Source organism: Onychomys torridus, chromosome 1 (assembly GCF_903995425.1).
Source record: "Onychomys torridus chromosome 1, mOncTor1.1, whole genome shotgun sequence".
Taxonomy (NCBI): Eukaryota; Metazoa; Chordata; class Mammalia; order Rodentia; family Cricetidae; genus Onychomys; species Onychomys torridus.
Window position 1 is genome coordinate 47368766 of NC_050443.1, and position 23629 is coordinate 47392394.

Sequence of the window (23629 nt, forward strand, 5' to 3'; positions counted from 1 at the left end):
TCTTCTTCCCTTCTCATGTTCTTAAATATTTTAAAGATGCTGATGTTAGCTGCTCCTTAGACATTAAATAGAAAGTCCCTTTGAAAATCACAATTCTCAGAATTCAGTGGGGTGGCCATGGTGCTTCTCTAGACGCCCTCTGTCATTCAGTCTGTAGCCAGAGAAAGAGAGAGGGGGAGGGAGGGAGAGAGAAATAATTAGTTTATTCATCATAGTGACAAAATCCCAGACAATAAACAACTTGAGTGGGGAAGTATTTGTTCCTGCTGATAGTAGGAGGGGATTTGTTGTCATGGCAAGCTTGATGGCAGGTGCTTGAGACACTTGGTGACACTGCATCCAGCCAGAAAGTGGAGCACAGCACATCCTCATTCTAGGAGAGGACTTTCTCCTTCTCTGTGCAGTACAACACCCCACAGCTTCCTCCTTTTTACACAGTATAACACCAAACCCAGGAAAGGTACTGCCCGCTTAAACATCACAAGTATGAGGAGCCCTCATAAGTATGGAGGAAGCTACTCTAATCTGTAATCTCTAATCCCTCACAGGTGTGTCCAGAGGCTTGCCTTAGGGAATTCTAGAGCCTGTCAAATTGATAATCAGTCTTATCCATTATAACACATGCGTGTGGGGGGGAGGGGGACAGAGGGCAGCGTCAGCTTCAGTCACTCACCACGTTGTTGTTGTTGTTGTTGTTGTTGTTGTTGTTGTTGTTGTTGTTGTTTGAGACAAGGTCTCTGTAGCTTGGCTGGCCTAGAGCTTCCTCTATAGAGTAGGCTGAACTCACAGAGATCCCCCTGCCCCTCTGCCTCCTGAGTGCTGAGATTAAACGTGTGAGAGAGACATCATGCCCGGCTCTGCCTTATTTTTTGATGCACAGCCTCTCACTGAACCCGGATCTCTTGATTCAGCTTGGCTGGCTGGCCAGCAAGCCCAGGGATCGTCCCAGCTCTGCCTCCCCAGTGCTGGGCTTGCAATCACAGGTAGACTCTGGGTGTCTGAAATTGTGCCTTCATGTTTACACGGTCAGCGCTTTACCCACAGCGCCATCTTTCTACCTTATAGACAGGAGTAATGTCAAACAGTACATCTGTTATTTTAGACATTTACAGAAAAGCCATGGGTTTTGTACAATGAGTCATGTGGTCTCTGGTCTGCCTTTTAGTTATCCCTTCCTTCTTGTTTCATTTTTCCTTCCCCCCTTTCCTTGAATAATTTAGTGAATGGTTTCTCTGGTTCACTTTCCCTACAGAGAAGGAGCTCTGGGGGTTGTCTTTGGGTGCCCTGCTTCTTAAATCATGGCATGATCTTTTATCTTTACTCAGTTTTGTTCTTCTTGGTGGCAGGGTTTGTGTTTGCAGTACTGATTACAGAGGTTGAGTTATACACATACTGAACATATGCTCTGTCCACAGTCCCTTGTAATTTCACATGACAGGCTCTTATTGGATTGTCCAGGCTGGCCTTGAGCTCACTCTGTAGCCATGGTGGACCTCGAACTTGTGACCCTTCTGTCTCAGCCTCTGGAGGAGCTGGGAATATAAGCACTACTACCTGGCTTAGTTTTATTCTGTGGGTTGTTTGTTTGTTTAAATAGATTTATATTATTCTGTTTTAAGCATGTTAAAATTATTTTTATTATTATAGTTTGGATTCTAAATATTTCTTCAGATACTCTATATCTCAATGTGTCCCTCTCCATTATTCCCTTCACTATCTGCAGTTTGGGTTATAGTTTTTCTTTTGGATCACAGAATTGCTTAAAGGAAAATTTAGATTTTTTTTTTTGCATGTGACAAGGTTATTTATTCTCTAGCTTTCTTTAAAACAAATATTTAATTACAAGCTGGGTGTGGTAGCCCCTGCCTGTGATCCTGGGACTGTAAGAGTAATGAGCTAGCCTGGAATACATAGCAATGTGCTGCCTCAAGGATCATTTTCATCATGCTATGGTTTTCATGTCCATATTTTATTGGGGCTACTTTTCATAAATACTCCATGACCATAAAGATGCATCTTGCCATATTTGTCTTAAGAACTGGAGCTCTATCAATTCTACCTTGATATGTTATTTACATCTCTTTTATTGTCCCATGACTATTTGGTTTGTCCTGGACTGAGATAGAGCCACGAAATGATTATAGTAACTTTTTTGTTGTTTACCCTTTATCCCAGATCGGTTTTGTTTAAAGAGACAAGACTACGTAATATTTGGGGCATAGATACTAGATGACTGTTGAGGGTAAATTTCTTTGATTATTTCATGCTTCAGGTTCTGGGTTCAAGTTTAACTGACATTAGAATTGTTCTCCTTTGCCTTTATTTTGACTTCTGAATCACATTTAAATGCTTGTAACACAGCGTATAATAGAGTATTAGTTTATCATCTAATATGAAGGTTTTAACTTAGTAGACAAGGTTAGTTTATTTGTTACTAAGTCAGATGATTCTGGTCCTAGGTTCTTTTTTCCTCTGGATTTTCCTTGCCTTTCTATGATATTTTCATAGAAGACAGTCTGTCTTTCCACTGATTCCCCTGTCACACTTTGTCCATACAATTAAGCTTCTATGATTTTATTCTCTAGATACTTAAAAAAATCTCTTGTCTTTGATGCTTGGAAAAGTACTAAAAAGTATATCTGTGTTAGTTCACTATTTGTTTCTTAACAAATTACCACAAAATATGGTCACTTAAAACATATTTCTGGTCTTTAACATCATGAGGGTTGGGGATAAAGACATTGCTCAGCCAGGCTTTTTCTGTCTCAGCAATTTTGCAAGGTTATGGTGAGGGCATAGGTCTAGTCAGAAGTCTCATTTGAAACTCAGCTGGGGAAGTGTTTGTCACCAGGCTCCCAGGCTCCCTGGGTAATTACTGGAAGTTCCCTGTTCGTTGTAGGTTGTTGGAACAAAGGCCGAAGTTTCATGATGTCTAGTTCATCAGGCTGGCCTCAGTTTATTGTAGCATGGCCTTTTCTAATATGGCAGCTAGTTTGACCAAAGAAGGGAAGCCAAGAAAACAATCCAGAGAGCCTTTAAGGAGGGCAGAGATCCTAGTGTTTTTTGAACTAATCATGATGTCACATCCTGCCATTTGTGCTACATTCTGTGGGTAAAAGTGAGGCCAAGGCAAGGAAAAATGGTGGACATGGTCATCTGCAAAGTTACCGGAAAACAGTGACTTCACCCTCTGCCTCCACTTCAGGGCAGTCACCAGAACACAGTGACTTCACCCTCGGCCTCCACTTCAGGGCAGTCATGACAAAGTGGCTCTCCAAGGTGTCCAGCACCATCCAGAAGACAATGGTAACAGCTCAAACTGCTTAGCTTCGCTATCAACCTCTACAGACAGGCCAAGAAGAAGAAAAAGCAAGTACAGACTATCAAATGCGGCCAAGGAACCAGCAACTGTGCAGGTTCTTAGGGACACATTACCACAGAGTTTAGCTAATAGGTGCCTAAAAATGCCTGTAGAAATGGGAAGATGAAGGCAGAGAATACTGAAAATTCCAAATTTAGGACAATACCAAATTTAACTAAGCATGCTGGAAAAGCCATCCTGGAGAGGCACTGCCAGTGGCCACGCCTGGGGCCAAGGCTGCCATCCCAAAGCCTCCTTCGTGCTCACTCCCAGTTTTAAAAACATGAAACAAAGCCACCAATCTGGCTCCCAACACTAGAGTTTCACCTATGCTTGAAATGCAGGCAAACAAAATCCCACCATATTCTCCTAATCACGGTGAATCTGCTCCAGTGTCAGTGAGCATTTGCCTTGTTTCTACCTCTGTAATAACACAAATCCTATTGAAACAGGCATTCCTGATGTCTTCATACAGCATATATTCAGATTTCTCTCCGCTACAATCTTGGGGGTGGATTTATAAAATGTTATAAAATTGACAGTGTATAATGCCTGTAACAAATAGTGATGGATGTTTTTCCAAAGTTGCTCAAAAAGTTCCTGGTGGCTATATCCTTGTCAAGAAGTCAAGATTCTTCCTTGCTGCACACTGGTCTCAAATGCCTTTAATCCTAGGAGGCAGAGGCAGGAAGATCTCTTTGAGTTCAAGGACAGCCTGGTGTAGAGTGAGTTCCAGGACAGCCAGGGATACATGGAGAAACCCTGTCTCAAAAAGGAGGAGGAGAAGGAGGAGAATTCTCCAACTTTTTCAGTGTATGTAGAAGTGTCTAAAGATGGTCTTAATTTGCCTTTGCCTGATGGCTGAAGAGGCTTCGGCATATTTTCATATGCTTCGTTGCCATTTAAATATCATCTTGTGAAATACTCAAGTCTTCTGCCCATTTTTCCATGAGGCTTTTTTTCTTATTTGATCTTTAGTAGTTTTGGTTTGTTTTCTTTTTTAAAAATGTGCTAGATATACTTTGTTGGTTATGTACATTGCAAATACCTCCCCATCTATTGTACATACCTTCTCTCATATTTTTATACTTGCCTTTTAATCAACAAAAGCTCTTCGTTTCAATGGAATTTAATTCATTTGTATTTTTTCCCTCCTTTATTTAAGCTGGTATCTTTGTATCCTGTTTAAGAAGGCTCCACCTAACCTCCCACTCTTTGGCTTTGATAATTAGGGAAGTTTCATGAGAAAGCCCTGTCCATAAAATGCACAATAAACAGTTCACCCTGCCTCCTTCCCCTCTTTCCTAATGTGGCCATTATTTCTCCTAACCCCAAGCACTCTTGCCCTAATTGCACTCCTTGGTCTGCCTTGCCTCATGATCACGTGTCTGAACATCGCTGCAGCAGTCTGGAAGAACTCTTAGGTGAAAGTGCAAGGCATCAAACATTTAATGAGGTGCAGTCGTCTTTATGGGAGCAGTTGTGCTGCACGCGGGTTCTCATCTTTTTACCATTCCGTGGAGAGGTAAACAGTAAGGGGAACGTGTAGACTTCTCTGGACCCACGTGGGCAGCTTCAGTCACTGACTCTTTGAAGGCTCAGACCAGCTCCCACACACTTGAAGAGTGAGAAGGAGCTGTGAGCTTCGCTTAGCCTGTTGCAAGAGCCCCCTCCACCGCTGTCTTCCTTCCTTTCTTCTTTATTTTGGCCCTCCAATCTCTGCACATTTCTTTACTTCAGACGGCACAGTTGCACATCTGTTCTGTGCAGATGTTTGCGATTGCTTGGAACAGCGGACTTCTAAACTGAGCCTAGCACACCCTTTGCAAACCTCACTGTCGCCTCACTGTGCCATGCTGCAGGGAATCCCTCGTGGTGCCCAAAGAGCACCAGCTAACCACTGGCCACACAGTGGAGGGTCAGGTCTTCCCATCCCAGCTCAACCTTCTTCCACTCAATCGGGTTCGGCATCCTGGAAGCACTGTGTCTTTAAAAGCGCCATAGGAACATCTGTTTCCAATTTTCGGGCCATGATCATGGTGAGGATTTGGGTGCAAGTAGTTTATGTGGGAAGCAATCCCAGGAAATATTGTGAGGGGCCATCTACAGGGAGAGAAGTGCAGAAAGGTGCATTGATGGGTATAACTCATCAGCGGCCTTGGGCAATGGGACTGTCCCACTAGGACCCCTGAGCAATATGTAGAACATAGCTCAGAATCCCTCTCCCAGTGGAAGAGGCTCAGCCAGCCCCCATCTCTTATGGTTGATGGTCCTGTCTGCTCACAAGTCCTTTGGGGAGAAAGACTAGCCATGCCTGCCTTGGTAATTTGGATAATTCATCTCATTCTGAGCACCCTGTCAGTGTCCAAATGTCTTATTAATTACAGTTGGGAGTCTGTCTTTTTAGATGCCCATTCCTGTTTCAGTAGAATTGCTTTAATTCTCTGTTTGTGGGTGTTCCAGGTTTTTCTAGGTAAAATACTGCAATAATTTATAACCCGCTCAGCAGAGGCAGAAGCCGGGCAGGGAGAAGAGAAGGCTACCTCTGCATGTCGGCCTCCCATTTCTGGCCCCCATGATAGCTGCTTAAAACTCCACCTCACTCACCGTCCAACGCACTCACCTGGGACCCTTGGCACGGAGCTGCCTCTCGGGGAGTTAGGCTAGGGCTGTCTCTTGGCAGCTTTGTCAGCCCATGGCCATCTGCTTCATCCCTTGCATTAACTGGAAGAGATCTACTTACTAACCACTCCTGAGAGGCACCTCCCAGAATTCCCTGAGTTTGGAACTCCTGAACTCAGTCCCGTGAGACAGGCCCTCTGAGGAGTGAATGCAAGAATTCCGCTGAGCGGAATAACCCAGTCAAAGTTTTAGAATCCCAGGCTCAGCCCTGCTTTCTCCCCATGTGTTTGAAATCCCAAATCGGAATGGAAATTGCTCCATGGCTGTGACCCCAGCTGTGGCCTGCATCTGGGCATGCTCTTGAGGCACTTATGGTCGCTCCTCTTCTCCTGCAGCATCTGATGTGTGCTGGGCTGTGGTGCCTGGTGGAGGGAGATACATCCTGCAAGACCAAGCTGGACCCTCCCCTGGACGGCACCGAGTGTGGGGCAGACAAGGTAATACCCAGCTTCTAGCGCCCTGGCAGGCGGCAGCCTCCCGCCTCCTGGACACTGAGCTGTTCTCCTTGTGGAAGGAAAGCAGTGTGCACTCTGCTTGGGAGCCTCAGAAACACCCCTGAGCACTGCAGTAACGCCCGTGGAGCCCACTGCACGCCCATGTGTCTATACCACCCCTTGTTTCTTACACAGCCACAAGAATCAGTCGTTTTTCTTGATTGTCTTTAATTAAATGGACTCCTTTTGTCACACAGTGAATTCTCTTAAACGGGAGGCTTTTAATGAGTAGGTATTAAACCGAAAACCAATGCACTTGCCATACACTGATGAGACTCTCATGTTGTCAGATTCTGGCTAAATTTTAGGCAGCGAGCTGATCCTTTTGCAGGGGTGAGACTGTAAGGGTTTGAGGGAAGGACCTGCAGATACACGGCTTTCTCTTCAGTCTTACTTGCAAGCCTTCCTTGGTGGTTTGCTGTTTCCAACATCCTCCTCCCTGCTCCCTGCTCCTAACCTCCCGGTCCCTCCTCCTCTTCTCCCTTCCCCTGGATCTCCCCCTCCGTCCTCCTTCTCCTTCCTCTCCTCCCTCCTCTCCTCCACATCTTCCTGTCTTTCCCCTGCTCTTCCTCCTCTCCTCCACATCTTCCTGTCTTTCCCCTGCTCTTCCTCCTCTCCTCAGCATCTTCCTGTCTTTCCCCTGCTCTTCCTCCTCTCCTCCACATCTTCCTGTCTTTTTCCCCTGCTCTTCCTCCTTTCCTCAGCATCTTCCTGTCTTTTCCCCCTGCTCTTCCTCCTCTCCTCCACATCTTCCTGTCTTCCCCCTGCTCTTCCTCCTCTCCTCCACATCTTCCTGTCTTTTTGCCCTGCTCTTCATTTTGTTCCTCTTGAGATAGAGCTTCTGTATATAGCCCAGGCTGCCCTGGACTATGATGTAAAGCCCAGGCTGCCCTGGAACGTGCTATATAGCCCAGGCTGGCCTTAATCATGTATTCTTTCAAGGTCTTCACCTCACAAATAAAGGCTGGGATTTCAGGCCTTTTACCACCATGCCTGGCTTATTGGAAGTCTTGAAAGGATTAACAACAACAACAACAAAAGGATGTAATGTTTTGTTCTGATGCTGTGCTTGGGAAGCCCTGGATCACACACTTTGGGAAATCTGTTTTAAGACTGACTTTCTTTTATCCTTAGAAAGAACCAAGGTTCATCTACCCACAGCTAACCCCCACCCCAACACCCCCATACACACACCACCACCACCACCAATCTGGCTAGCCCAGGCTGGTTTCCCATTTGTAGTACTCTCCTGTCTCAGCCTTCCACATGCTCGGTTCAGAAGCAGGCACCACCACACCTGACTTTGTCATTTCTAAGTACTAAAGCCAGCCCTGAAGCTCTGGCCTCAGATCCTGAAAACGTCGTCTTCTGGAGAGAACTACACATGCATTATTCAACATGTCCACACCCTTCATTCTGTTCTCATGCCACATGGATCCGTCCTTTTCTTGAGAATTTAGAAAATCTCTGTGGAACACATTCCCTGTATAAATTAGTGGCAAGCTCCAGACTCCAGGGAGGGAGATTACAGGCACCAAGCTAGCAAGCATTAGCACACATGCACACCCTGAAATACCCGCTTCCATGGAAAGTTCAAAGTGGACCTGACACCAAGAGGGAAATCAGTCCTTTGGGGAGCAAGTGGCTCTGCTGAGTGTGGCCCTTTTGTGTGTTTCAGTGGTGCCGGGCTGGGGAGTGTGTGAGCAAGACGCCCATCCCAGAACATGTGGACGGGGACTGGAGTCTGTGGGGCACCTGGAGCATGTGCAGCAGAACGTGTGGGACGGGAGCACGGTTCCGGCAGAGGAAGTGTGACAACCCCCCGTAAGTTTCCCTCACACCCCATGGCGAGGGGCAGCCCATTCTGCGGCTCTTTTCTCCTCAGGCCAAGAAGTGTATTAGAATGGAAACAGGATAGACTGAGGTTGAGTCTGAGGGCCTTGAGTGTGTAGTCATCTTTCCGAGCACGGGGACACAGTAGAGTCCCAGGGCAAGTTGGCTCCCTTATCCCTTGCTTGGTTGTGGTAAAAAGACTCCCTGGGACAGACAGATGACAATCTGTCTTGCCTATGCCATGGTCTACTTAGTTGAGGGACATTCTCAGAAAGCCTGGAGACTGAAGAGGAGGCTGACCTTCAACTTGCTGCTCACAGATTTGGGAGCAGAGAGAACATGTGTCTGGGAGTATCTATGGGTTCAGTATTTGTTAAGCTAAATTGTTTTCACTACTTCTCCTTCTAAAACTATTAGACAGAAAAAAAAAAACTGGTGCATTTTTCTAAATTCCTTCTTGAACTATGATACACCAAGGCCCTTCCTGTTCACCCCAGGACGCTGGCTCTGGAGAACTCAGGCATAGATTTTTATGCTCTATTATAACAATTACATCCCCACGGGTTTTCTCCTTCTCTGAACTCTCCCAGTTGTAAACGCTCACTTTGACCATCCGCCTTCTCTCTTGAGTGTCCTCTGTCGGATCCCATCTGCTTGGAGAGTGAGCAAATGATAAATTGTGTCCAAACATGAAATGGTTTTCCACAGCGAAGTCATGTTGATGAGTAATTAGCAGATACTCCTTGTTTGTAAAAACTTCCAAAGCTCGAGCTGCGTAGTTAAATGATGGGGGTGGGCCACGCAGCTGATGCCTTAACTGTCTCAGGTGATGCCAAGGACCAACCAAGGCTGGGGACCTTCTTTGTAAGGAGAGCTGACATCCATATCTAGGGGATGGCCGTCACATAGTTTTCAGTTGTCCTGTAGCAAATGGCATTGTGCAAAATGCCTTTTTCAATTAAGATAGCACTGAATGTCTGGCACACTACACAGCAGGTGTTTTAACCTGTCAGGAATGACTTTCTTAACTTAAAGCCTGGGTGACATCTTACTAGTGAGGGAAATGATTAAAAACTTCAGCTGAATAGTGAGAAGTGATTGGATGGTAGGCTAATCTTTTTTTTTTTTTTTTAACATGGCTCAGTTGAAAGTAACAGCTTGGGCTCCCAAAGGAGAAGTATAGGTTTGGATTCATAGAGCTGAGGTTTGAGCCCCTAGTCACTGGTCTCTTTTGTTCCCTAGGCCTTGGGTTCCCCTATGAGAGGCCCCTGGCATGTAAGGAGAGGAAGAACCAAATGTGAAAACTGGCACAGACCAGTCTTCAAGTCCAATCCTGCTCCCAACCCTACAGCACCTGGCAGCTTTGACTGGTCCTACCTACTGAAAATTGTGAAAATTTGTTGGGCTGCCTATAAAAGCTGTTGGCATTTCATCCGTGGTCCTTAGCAGCAGCATCACAGGCAGAAGAACCAGGATGAGGCTATCCGCCTTGTCTCTCTACCTCACAGAGCCGTCTTGCCGCCCAGCACAGGGTGAGAACCAGGATGAGGCCATCTGCCTTGTCTCTCTACCTCACAGAGCCGTCTTGCCGCCCAGCACAGGGTGAGAAGGGCTTATATGAAGCACAGGAGGCTGCCATGGGTGCTCTGGGCTTAGAGCTCATGGATACTGGCCTCCTTTGGCTTATCACAAATGTCAGCTCTTATCAGGTGATACCCAGAAGACATCACACAGAGCCTCTAAATGTTCAACCTCCCCTCCGTCCTGACATGCTGGGCACTTGAGTTGTGTTTAGGTGAAAGCATTTCTGTTCCCATCACATCTTTTCCCAGTGCTGGGAAAAGGCCTTAGGCATTATTTAAAGGGCCAGTGTTGTCCTTTTGTTTTACAGTGGTAATGCTAAGATCCCCTGCAGGAGACAAGCTGCAGAGGAGACTTTCCAGAGTCTCCTTTGTGGCTTCCCACCAGGGCTGGTTCCTGTCTCAATCCAAGCTGTATCTTGGCCTGTTGCTCTGGGATACCCTAGGGACATTTTGTAAGACTGCTTAAGACTCCCCAGTTCCTGGAACTGTGTTGCTGTACCCTCTCTGGCTTGGCCTGCTGTGGGGTTTTATGTGTTGGGATCTAGACCCATCCCTCCAGATCCAGTGGCCCCAGAAGACAAAGGACTCACAACATTTTTCTTCTGGCTTCATTACCAGCACCCACCATACCCTACTTGTACTGAGACCCTCCCCCCAGCCCTGCCACCATTATGAATTTTATCTCTCATTCACCCTCCTGTGTTTGATCACTGCGGATTGAGAGACCTGTCAGCCACAAGGACAGCTGCAGGACTGTGGGGTCTTCATACATTGGTGTGGCACACAGGCCTTCCTTCCTGTCCAGGCTCTGCTGGCCGGATGGCTGTGGGGAGACCCGTGATAAAAGTGTACCAGAAAGAGAAGGCCACTGTTCTCGCTCCTTCCGGGCCTGTGTTCCTTCTGATGGATGCTCTTTCAACTGGATACTTGCAGTAAGCATTGAGTTTAAGGAATGCTGAGTGTGGGTTTATAGGAACGCATGAAGCATTTAAAAACCTGCCCGCCTTCCCATGATTCACTCTGCCTGTGTTTCAAATTGGGTCCTTTGTAAGCTACCCTCTCCTCCCTGCTCACTTCTACCCTCTTCATACATATCATCTCCATTACCGCCTTGCTCAAGGGCATAGCCCCATGCCTGTGGCTACCATTTTTTTCTTATTTACAGCTATTTATAACAAGTCTGGCGAATGGGACCCACAATTATCATGTATCAATTCCCTAAGGCGTGGTGGAAAACATGGGCTCAGTCCGTTATTAGCCAGGCAGTTCTGTGGGAGCGGCATTCTTTTTATCTCTACTGCGCAGATATAAAACTGAGTCATATAACAATTAGATGACTTGCCCAAGGTTCTACAGGTAGGTAGTAACCCATTGGCATGGTAATTTCTCTAAAAAACTAGAAATCAAAAATCAAAAGTATCCACATGGTTGGTTCTTCCTTGAATACCTGAAATAGAATGTGTCTCCTGTGTTTGCCCTAACTTCCAGTGGCTCTGGTAGCCTTTGTCCTCCCTGGCTTATAGACTGTCTACTGCCCTTTCATGTGGTCTCTCTACCTTCTCTTCTCCTGGAAGGGCTCTTACCATTGGATTTCATGCCCATGTAGTCTGAGATGTTCTCAGCTTAAGATCATAAAGTACATCTCCTACAACCCTTTTTCTGAATGAAGTCACATTCTCATGTTCCAGGCCAGCGTGTCTTAGGAGACCAGCATGGCCACTATTCAGTGTAACTCCCACCTGCAGCATCTTGTCCATTTTTCAGCCACAATGATCCAGCCCAGAGCCTTCATCAGTATGCTCTCCTGGCCCTAACTGACCTTCGCTTAGATCTCAGTGGAAGCCTCTTATTCTCAGAGGAGCCCCCTCCCTGACTACCCTGTTTAAAGTGGGGTGAAGTGTCACCCTCTGCACCCTTCAAGCAAGGCTGGGTAGGCTCCACCATCCCTTCCCTGCCTACAGCAGAGCAATAGCTCAATAAAATATGCCAAGACATCTCCTTGCCTATTTTTCCAGGAGAAGCAATCTTTCTGTCCTTCCCAGGCCTCCATGACATATCCTGAATGTCTCTTTTCTCTTCAGAAACACAAAAATTAACCAAAACAATCAGGCCAAGTAAGAGATCACCAATAAGAGTCTTGGATGCTCTAAAAAGCCAGGCAGTGTAGCTCACCCTCCCCTGCAATGCTGTCTATCACTCACAGCCAGAAATGCTCAGGAAGGAGCCTGAGCATGTCACCCCAGCCTTGCCTATTTCAACTTAGAACATGACCTGGTTTTGCTCCTGTAATGTTGACGCCTTGCTAGTCAGTCTGATCATTCACTGTGACCATTCAGCTCCATATCCTGTTCAGAATGAGAACAGCTCACCCTATCTCTTTGGGAAATGTTCTTCAAGAGTCCATCCTACCTTCCTGGAGCCAGTGCAGGTGAGGAGGGAAAACCCAGTCAGACTTTGGGCAGGTGGATCTGCAGCAGCCCTGCAGTATTTCCTGAAGTGACTGGGTGAGCATTCAGGCAGTTAGGGCTTGCAGCCTAGGGCCTGGTCTTGAATAATGCCTCTGTGGTGACTTACAAAGCACAGCTGATCATGGCCTCTGAGCCAAGAGCTGACCCAAACAACATATTCTCTGTCTCACTCCTTAATCAGACAGCTCACTGCCCTGATATTTCAAGAGATGGCCAGAGCTCACTGCTGTGAACAGCTTGGAATACTCCCATGAACCTCTCCCCAGGGCTTTATCTGCACATCCCTGGCCCCTTTCCTTCCATTCTGCAGCTGGTTTATTCACTGTCCAAAGATACTGGCAAGAGAGTTCCCCATCACCCCACCCTATTTTCCTGATCCTGGTTTTTATAACTATTGCTGTTTTTACTTCCCAGTGTACACAGAGGGGGAACCATCCATGTTTTGTTTTGTTTTGTTTTATTTGTAAATGTTTTATTTCTTTAATTCTTTTGATTTTTATTTTATGTACATTGGTGTTTTGCCTGCATGTATATCTGTGTGAGGGTGTCAGGTCCCCAGGAACTGGGGTTACAGACAGCTGTGAGCTGCCATGTGGCTGCTGGGAATTGAACCCAGGTCCCCTGGAAGAACAGCCAGTGCTATTAACATCCATGTTTTTAAACCAGCTTCCTAAGTTTGTTCTTTCCTACCATTTGTATTGTTGTTGGTCAGAGTTAGTGGAAAATTCTTCTCTATTTTGGATTCTGATGCTGGGTGAAGAGAGGAAGCCTCGGGTGCACCTGTGTAAGGGGCCATCTCTGTCCCAATACCTGCAGGTGATAGTTGGCACATGAGGATCACTACAGCATTGTCACCCCATGGCCACAACAAGGGTTGGGGGAGCAGCTAGTTACTCCGTACTCAGTGGAGGGAAGGGCAGAGTTCTGTGACTGCTTGGCTCTGCTTCCCCAGTGAGAGCCCACCTGTGGGCTTTCAGTGTTAATGACCTGGACTTCCCATGGGTTATTCATTTAAAAACAAACCTGAGTTGTCTGCTCTTAACAGTAGCTACACTCACAGCTTTGATACTTTTCAGAGGAGACCTCAACACTGGAACTGCTGGTGCCCCCAAGGTGCACCAGCTGGATCCTCTTCTTTTAGCCTATGTGGGTTTATATGTCTTGTCCTTCCCAATCAAGAGCAGACCTTCTACCCCCTAATCTACCATCTCCTTACCACAGCTGTCTGTGATGCCATGAAGCCTACCCTTGTAGGAGACCAGGAGGAGCTTGGGAAAGGTCAGAGGGGGATAAGACTCACCTTTCTGTCCACATCTGTTTCTCCTCAAAACGTCTCTTCCTTATTCTCTCTCTTTTTTTTATTTTTAAACATATTTATATAACTTCCTGCAGAGTATTGTTCATTCCCATGAGGCTCACACACCTTGCAACACCCATGCATGTGTGTGCTAGCACGCTGCAAGTGAAGGAGCCAGCTTCCAGTGCTTGCATGTGTGTCCATATGACATCTGGCTAGCTGTGCACAATGGCTGCCCCATCTCTGCTGCCATGAGCTGGTGGGTTTTTATGTGTTCCCCCTCTTTGCTGATACAGGCTGCCATTGGGCTTTTCCACTGTGGCCCTTCTGGTGACCATGTCTCCCAGGGTGTGGGTCTCACTCACCAGTGGTGAAGCTGAGCATCTTGTGTGGATCTCCCTTGGGTCTCCTTTTCTTGTGCAGGGCCTGTTCAAGTCATTTTAGTTTATATCTGTATAAGCTTCAACTCTATCAATTTTCTGAAGGTCCTGAAAGGTGACTATTTAGACATTGAAGATTCACATCAGGTTTGCATCTTTTTCCATGTGTATGTCTGTTCATATGTGTGTAGATGCATGTCTATGCACATGCCTGTGGAGGTCAGAGGTTGACATCCAGTATCTTTCTTCCTCTATTGCTTACCATCTTACATTTTGAGGCAGGATCTCTCACTTACATCCAGAACTCAACAACTCAACTAACTTCATTAGCTATCTTGCTCAGAAGGTCCAGTCTCTGCCTCCCAGGTGCTGGGATGGGTTTCCATGGTTACCCAGCATTTGTGTAGGTGCAGGTGATCCAAATTCTGGTCCTTTTGCTTGGGTGGCAATAAACCATGTGCTCAGCCCCAAAGATGCATCTTTAAAAACGTTCATGCTCCAGCCCGTTGTCCCTGTGACAGGCATCCTCTGACAACAGATGAGCAGTTCTGTGCTCTTTCTCAGCGCCATCCCTAACTCACACCACTAAGCAGTGATCCCTTCCCCATTGGATCTTTGGTTTCTGCATCTGAAGGACATGGTCAAGAACTTCTTCCAATGTTTTGCTCAGACTGTCTCCTGTGTGTCCTCGGGTCTTTGCTTTAAGGTAAGATTTCAACTTCCCGGAACCTCCCTGTCACAAGGCCTCACAGAGCCATTGAGCCTATGCCGTAGAGCCCATAGGTCTGGGTCTTCTAGTTCTCTGTCATGAGTTCTGTTATCTTTCCTGTCCTCAGTCTTGCCCTGTCATGCTGGGGTTTTTGTTGTTTTAATCTTCCTGGAGGTGTTTTGTTTTTATCCACCCTGAATAGCTTCAGAGGACCTCCGGGTTGAACAAGAGTCCCAGCCCTCTGCTTCACACCCACCTCATGTGGATCCAGCCTCTCCTCCTCCCTGCCCCTGCTGCTCCAGCAAAATATCTCCCAAGGCCTAGGCCCCTCTATCTGTGACTCGGACTTCATCCAGGCAACCCCAGCATGGGATGCTTGATAAACCTGGGCCCACCTGTGTCATGCTCCCCAGAACTTCTGTCAGCAAGCTGTTTGCAGACCTTCTGCCCAGCCACACCCTCCCCACAACCACTCTCTCTGTCTTTCTATGCCATGGATGAAGGGTGTATTTTTCTAATGGTTTCAGGATCATTATTCATGTAGGAGGGTCCCTTCAATGTCCTGGTTATTCTAGGTGGTCTCTGAGGTTGCCACCACTCTTATCTACTGGGATACTGAAACCATGGATAATACCAAACTCTCTATAGTCTATACATCTAGGCCCATGAAAAGTTTAACTTTATTTACACTTTGGCACAGTAAGAGGTTAATAATCGTGATAAAATAATCACAACTATTTGCTATAATGAAGGCATTTAAACTTATGAATAATGTGTTTCTGGCATTTCCCATCTTATATTTTAAGACCATGTCTGATTGTCCATAACTGAAACCATAGGAAGCAAAACTGTGAGTTTGAAAAATCACTATACTGAGGAGCTGGACGTGAAGAGTAGGGCTCTGTGATCTTGCCTCACATGGTGGAGGGATTGCTTGGGTGGTGAACCATGTGGCTAGTTGGTTAGTCTCCCTCTTTTCCCATGTTGTCAAAACAATGATTCTAATTATTTTTTATCAATTATTGAGCTATGGGTCTTGCTTTTCTTTTTCCATTTTCGTGTGTTGTGTGTGTGTGTGTGTGTGTGTGTGTGTGTGTGGTGCATGAGTGTATGTTTGTTTGCACATGTGTGGCTGTGCATTTACTTGTGTGCACATGGACGTAGGGTAGGTGCCCAAGGTTGATGTTGGGAACCATCCACCATAGCTCTTCTACCCTATCCATCACGGGGCCCATAGATCAGGGGGACACTTGTAGATTGAACTCTCTGGGAAGGCAGGATGGGTGTCAGAGGTGAGAAGCTGCATTGAAGAACAGGACAAGAGTCTGCTCAAGGGTTCCTATGCTTGAAGTCATCCTGGCATGCAGGAAGATGCTGCCTGGAGACCCTTGTGCAGTGTGCCTAGGGAAATGGGGAAGGAAGCCTGCTCTTCTTCAATGTCTCTCTAGAACCTTGTATTAACAAAGCTGAGCATCGAGACTATTTTAAATGGAGACTTGTCTCATGCTATCCAGAGTAAGTATTCTTCCATTAGAATTTAAAAGATACTCTCCTATTTTTTAAATTGTTTCTTTTATTTTTGAGATTATAATATAATCACATCATTTCTCCCTTCCTATTCCTCACTCCAAACCTTCCATATGCTCCCCCTTGCTCTCTTTCAAAGTCGTGGCCTCTTTGCATTAATTGTTGTTGTATATGTGTATGTATATGTATATGCATATATGTATACATGCATATATATATATATTCTTAAATACAACTTACTTTGTCCATACAATGTTGTTTGCACGTATGTTTTCAGGCTGACCATTTGATATTGGATAACCAATTGGTGTGCTCTTCCCTAGAGAAGACTATTTTCCCAGCATTCCTTCATTTCCTGGAGTTCTTTATGTAGGGCTGAGATTTTACCGGCTTTTCCCTGTGCACATTAGCATGTCTGTTGTCCTTATTTAGCTCCCATTCAGGTAGTCATGTTGGTAAGACTTTATGGGTGTAGCGTCTGACATTCCTAGAAGATACAGTCTCATAGCAAATTCCCTGAACCTCTGGCTCTTACATTCTTTCTGCCCCCTCGTCCCCAATGTTTCCTAAGCCTTAGGTGTATCCATTGAGATAGGCTCTGCAATTCTGAATCTTTATTTGTTCTGATTTTCTGTCTCCTCCTATTTCAGAGAGAAGTTTCCTAGATGAAGGGTGAGGACTACACTTATCTGTGGGTTAAGAACAAACATTCAGAATGTAGTTAAAGCTTATGCTAGTTTAATAAAATGACCGTTGTAGGTGCTCTTCCAAGATGTATGACTTCCCCAGCCCTGGGTAGTTGAGAAGGTTTCTAGTACCAGACATGATTTCCCTTTTGTTGAGTGGATATCCAATTAGAGAGCGGTTGGTTATCACCAAGATATGTGTGCTACTACTGCACCTGTAGGGTTATTGTCTTCTGATGCAAGTCTAGTGGTAACAAGGTTTCTGAGTTTTTAATTTGGAAATGTTTTATTTCCCCCCTTATCTTTGAAGGGCTATTTTTTTTAGGTGCAGAATTCTTGACTGACTGTTTAGTTTTTCTGAGCATTTGAACTATATCAGCTTACTATTTTGTCTACCAAGACTTCCTATGGGAAATCTGGTGACAATCTTCTTAAGATGCCTTGTATGTGGCCTGTCTTAATCTGTTGGTGCTTCCAAGGTTCTCTTTGTCTTTTGGTAGTTTAGTCATACCGAATCCCAGTGTGGGTCCCTATATGTTTGCCCCACTTGGTGTTTGCTAGGCTACTCATAGCTGTGTATCTTTCTTCAAATTTCCAAAGTTTTCAGCCATCCTTTGCTCAGTTTGTGTCCTTACCCCTTTCTCTTCTCCTTCTGAAACTTCTGTAAGGTGTACACTTGGTGCTATTCAATGGGCATTTTCTGTCCCTTTTGATCAGTCTTTTTTCACTGTGCTTCTTATACTTAACCATGCCAATTTCCCCATTGTGCTGGTTAGTTTTTTATCAACTTGACACAAGCTAGAGTCACCTGGAAGAGGAACCTTCAACTGAAGAACTGCCTCCATCATAATGACCTTTGGGCATATCTGTGGGGCACTTTCTTGATTAATGGTTGATTTGGGAAGGCCCAGCTTGCTGTAGGTGATACTGTCCCTGGGCAGGTGGTCCTGGCTTGTATAAGAAAGCAAGCTGAGTAGGCCAGTGAGCAGCCTTCCTATGTTGTCTCTACCTTAGTTCCCACCTCAAGGTTCCTGCCTTGAGATCCTGCACTGACTTCCCTCAGTGATGGAGTGTGCCCTGTAAGATACAAAAATTCTTTCCTTCCCAACTTGCTCTTGGTCGACGTGTTCTATCACAGAACACAGAAAATCTTTTCAAGTTTTTAGGTTCTTTCTTCCATCCACTAAATTTCTTCTTTGAACTCATTTGATTATTGTGTTTTTTCAGCTTTTAATATTATTTTTGTTTCTTTTTACTAATCCTGTCTATTCATACAGCATATCCCTGTCTCTGTTTTCCTCCCGCCCTTCTGCATCTTTAGGACAGTTGTTTTAAAGCAGTTGCCCATTATGTCTAATACCCAGGCTTCACCGGGGATGGATCTGCTGATCTGTTTGGTGCCTTTGAATGAGATACATTTTTCTTTCATGCTGTGTGACATTTTTGCTGAAAACTGGACATCTGAGTCTATGGTAACTTCAGAGTTCCTCTCTTTGATGCCTGTGTTTTGTTTATGGCTGAATGATATCTCCATGCCAGGTATTGATCTGAAGTAAAAGTTTAAGGCTTTGCAGGTCTTTTCTGACCCTGTATCTTGTCCTGGCCATGCCTCATAGCTTTCTAACTCCTGGAGATCCAGTTGCCTTTAAATGACATAATGAAAAAATGTCTGCCTTGCATCTACCTATCTATCTATCTATCTATCTACCTATCTATCTACCTATCTATCTATCTATCTATCTATCTATCTATCTGTTTAGAGACAGAGTCTCTCTATGTAGCCCTGACTGTCCTGGAAGTTGACTGGCATTTAGAAGGGGAAAATGGTGATGAGGATCAGGGAAGTCGATCTTTGAAAATCCCTGAAGCCATGTCACCTGTTGGGGTCTTCAGCAATAAAGATTTTGTCTATACCTCAGTGGTCAGCAGCGCAGTCAGCACTTGGAACCTGAGGCTAGAGTTAGCCAAGAAGGCTTTTCTTACACCCTGGCTCCATCAGGATCTTGATTATCTCTCCCAGTGCTTGGGATGGAAAATGAATATTAGCTTCCACCATACTAAAGGATGAAGTGGACCAAAGTGAACTGCAGTTTACTAGCCAAGAATCTACAAGCTTTGTCATTCACTCGCACATTTCAAAATAGTTACTGATGACAGTTTTAGCTGTCTAGGTAGAGACAGATTCCTGCATCGTGGATGTAGGGAGATTCCTGATGTTTTCTACTCTGACATCTTTCTCACTCTCCACCTCTCATATCTCCTCCGCCTCTCCTTCCTCCCTATCATTTTAAAGTAGCCACCCCAGTAGTACTTAGCTCAATTCCATCCACTGTTTATTGAAGTCCACCCCAGGCCCTGTTGGAGACGGTTAGAGAAGGGGAGGAGGAAGGGACTCGCTCACCATTCCTCAAACCTGATTAGCATTACACAGCACAGCAGAGCCCCCAAACAAGAGGATGAGAATTCCACCAGGCAGCGGCTGCTGAAAGGAAGGTAGGATGGAAATGGCCTCAGGACCACTTAGAGAATAAGAGGGCAGGAGGCAGAAAGACCATTTGTTCTGGGAGAAGATACAGCATGAGCCATGATCTGGAGAGGGGCAGCTCAAGCATGCATGAGATACAATGGACTGCTGCTCTCGGGGTTCAGCCTCTAGGAGGTCTCTTACATCATCTGGTACTGGTGATGCCTCTGTGAGGGCCTGCTAGGGGTGCCAAACACACTCCACAGATCTTAAACAACAGATCTTTTTCTCAGCGCTTACAAGCTAGAAGTCTAAGGTCAAGGGGTCAGCATGGTTGGTCCTCTCTCCTAGCTTCTGGTGATTTGATGACAATATCTGGTGTCTCTTGGGGTGCACAAGCTTTACCAAGATCTCTGCTTCCCTTCTCTCATAGAGTTTTCTGTGTGCAGCTGTCTATATTTAAAAAATAAACCTTTTAATGCTTTACTTGGTGTGTGCATGTGCGCATGTGCAGAGGTCAGAGGATAACTTGCAGGAGTCAGTTCTCTGGCTTCTGCCATGGGGGGGTTCCAGGGATAAAACACAGGTTTAGCAGCAATGACTTTACCTGTGCTCCGCTGTAACCTCATCTTGATTAGTTGCATCTGCAGTGACCCCACTTCCCACGAAGGTTAGCATTCTGGGGCACTGGGGCAGGGTAGGATTTTACTATACAAATTAAGGAGAGGAGGACATGGTTTAGCTTGGACCAGCTTGCCAGAAGATGCATGTGATATCATGCATCCCCCTCTAGGTCCCCAGTCATGGGAACTTACCTATTACCTTGAAAGTGTCTCTCCCAATACCCCATGTGTCTTTTGGGGCCCAGTCCCTGTCTGTTCCTTCCATACTTGCTTTGTGATACAGAAATTCATTCTGCGTATGCTTGGTACCTGAGCCCAGAGTCCTGGGGGACATGGTGTGGGGTTGTATCTATCTAAGTTCACCATATGATCACTTCTCTGAGGTATACTTGCCTGGTGTTCTAGGCAGAAAATAGCAAACAAGGCCCAGCTGTCAGATACCATCAGCCCTTAAAAGGAATGGCCATTTCTTCATGAGCCTAACTCATGACCCGTTGGAGGGCCATCAGTTTGTATAATTTTCCCAACCTTCTCTCCTCTAGAGTAAGGAACTATTTAGTGTTTATGAGGCTGACAGGGACCTGCAAGGGGCCTCTCCTTCTACCTGGCATGTTGTTCCCAAGACACCTTGCAAACTATGAGCAGTGGCCTCATCTGCTGTACTACATGTTTTTATAAACTTTGGTTGTGACATACCTGCATCCATCACTTCACATGTTATCTGTGTCTGTGTCTGTATTAATAGTAGTTGCCACGGTAAACTCTGTGGCTCAAAACTACATCTTCTCTGGCCCTGCATTGAAAAGGTTCATTAGTCTCTGGGGTAGACTTTTATAAATACCTATGCCACTCTCTATTCTTCTATCTTAAACCATGCTCAGAGGGTGGCCCGCAGGCATGATGAATGGCCAGGGAAGGGACATAAGCCCCTCCCCCACACTCAGGTGGTGAGTACAAAATGTAGATAACAGGCATGTGAGTGTGTAAATACCCACAGTGCGCAGTTTCGTCTTTTATGCTGAATTTCAGTATAAAGCAATTAATCACACTATATCACCATGACCTTGGTACCATGGAGACGTATGGAAGCCTTGAGCTTGTCTAGGTCAGAGTCTGTCAAGGACACCTTGGGGCCTCTCAGAGAAGCTAAGCAAAGCCTTGGTGTGGCTATCCCAGCCTGCATTCTGCCATTCTATCTTGATGCACCTTAGATATGTGGTCTCTGCCAGTGAACACAGCCCATTCTCTAGAACTGCTCACCACCTAGTCAGTCTAGACATGACACCTAGGAATCCAGGCCACAGGATTTGACCTCATACTTGCCCTGATTAATGTGGCAGAGCTGGGACTTAACTGGCCAATGTCCAGAGACTGTGTGTGTGTGAGTGAATTAATCACCAACTTATTATAAAGTAAATGAGAACTCTTTACTCGTCCTTCCTAAAACTTGGCAACTTTTAGAACATATCAAAGAGCTGTTGTTTGTTTGTTGTTGTTGTTGTTGTTGTTGTTTAATGTCTTCATTTTAATGAAAAAAATTTTAAAGTACCAAAATTTTCTTTGGGGTGTTCAAGGTTACCCATGACCAAGTCTTCAATTCAGATGGATGATACAACTCATGGATCTTGCCAAACAGACACTCATTTTGTCCTGCTTCCCAATGACCTTTATTTATAGCCCTTTGATGCATTTTTCTGCTGGCTCACTTGAGCATGCCTCACTGTAGGACTGGGGTTACCCAGATGTGGTCTATAGGAGAGACTCTGTTGCTCTGGAAACCTTGCCCACCCTCTCCTGGCAACAGTCCAGTACCCCCTGCTTTTTCCACCAGACCAGCTGGCTAACACAAATCTTCTTCCTTCTAGCCCTGGGCCTGGAGGCACACACTGCCAGGGGGCCAGCGTAGAGCACGCCGCCTGTGAGAACCTGCCCTGCCCCAAGGGTGTGCCCAGCTTCCGGGACCAGCAGTGCCAAGCCCATGACCGACTGAGTAGCAAGAAGAGGGGCCTGTTGACAGCAGTGGTGGTTGATGGTAAAGGCCCTTCCTTTCAACATAACCTCCCTCCTCCTTTTCCCCAGAACTGTAAAACCCACTTAGGGGTGCTCATAATCCTCAACCCCCATCCTATCCCATCTGAGAACACTCCTGTCTTCGGCCCAAGTTAGCCATGGCCCTACTCCTACAATAGTAGAACTGAATACTAACAGCTTGAGATCTCTCCACACAGGCCATAAAGGCAGACAGGAGGCTAGATTCATTCTCAGCAGGGCAAGTGCAGTGTGCTAGCATCTGACTTCCAGTGCACTGTATTCTGAGGTACCCAGAGTAGAATGGTATATTTGAGTGCGTATCATCTTGCTTTCCTGGGTTCATTTTGGGTTGGCTTTACTCTCTGCCTAGAGTGCTTGGAAGACTTTTGAGAACTATCTATGAAAGCGGGTGACCAACACAGGTCACTTTCCAAGAACTTTCTTCCCCATCAGGAGAGTATATGCCATAAACTGCCACAGTAGTTCCAGCACCAAGAAACAAGTCAAGGTGTCTGGTAATGTCTCCATAGAGTCTATAATGTCTGGTTATTGGAGGTGAGGACACCCCCAAGCCTAGTCCAGAGTGTTGGGGTGTTTTGCTTAAACTCTTCCTCTTAGAGAAACGTGACTTTGTATGGTAATGCTGACAGTGTGGTACCATTTATCAATCACACCCCAAGCCAGGCACAAGTTAGCTCTATTCATGGTCTCTCTGAGTAAGCAAAGGAAGCTGCAGAGGAGAGGGGACAGGTTATGTGACATCCGAGCTCCTGCAGCTGACAAAGTTGACTCAGAGAATAACCTACTGGCTCTCAGTGCTCAGACACAAGGGATGCTTAGAACTAACTCAGCAGGCGCGTCTGATTTCTGTAACTTCCAGACGTTTTACAGAAGAATGAAGTCTGGTACCATCTTGGTTTTCTTCCCCTGAAATAGCACCTGCAATTATAAGTTCAAATGTTCCTAGCTGTTTCTAGAGAAACCCAGATATCCCTGGCAACAGCAGCTTCCGGTCTGCAGCTTTTTCCTTTCTTGGATTCGTTCTTTTTTTCTTCCTTCCTTCCTCCTTTCCTTCTTTCTTTCTTTTTTAATTAATTAATTTTTATTTATCTAATTATTTGGTTTTTTTCAAGACAGGGTTTCTCTGTGTAGCCCTGGCTATTTTGGAATTCCCTCTGTAGACCAGGATGGTTTTGAACTACAGAGATCCACCTGCCTCTGCCTCCCAAGTGCTAAGATTAAAGGAGTGTGCCACCACTGCCACCTGGCTCAGATCTGCATCTTTTAGCCCAATGAGGGGACCACTGGCACTTAGCCAGCAGAATATGGGAGGAGCTCGGCTTTCCCATCCCCAACTTTCCCTGAAGAGAAAGGAGACAGGAGATTTCCCTCTCCCAAATAAAAGGGTGTTGTTGGAGGTACCCTTGCTTCTCCCTGTCTGGCCATGAACAGCCTACAGGCTCTACCTATCTCAGGCATATTCAGACCCCT

The 23629-nt window shown here is 45.7% G+C and overlaps 1 protein-coding gene across 1 annotated transcript in view; it reads left to right on the forward strand.

Moving 5' to 3' along the window:
* Adamts17 (ADAM metallopeptidase with thrombospondin type 1 motif 17) overlaps positions 1 to 23629 on the forward strand; it is a 327342-nt gene that overhangs the window by 193075 nt on the left and 110638 nt on the right. The window contains exons 11-13 of the mRNA XM_036196825.1: positions 6379 to 6480; positions 8216 to 8361; positions 21973 to 22139. Of these exons, the coding sequence (XP_036052718.1) occupies positions 6379 to 6480; positions 8216 to 8361; positions 21973 to 22139 (415 nt within the window). The remainder of the gene's footprint in view (positions 1 to 6378; positions 6481 to 8215; positions 8362 to 21972; positions 22140 to 23629) is intronic.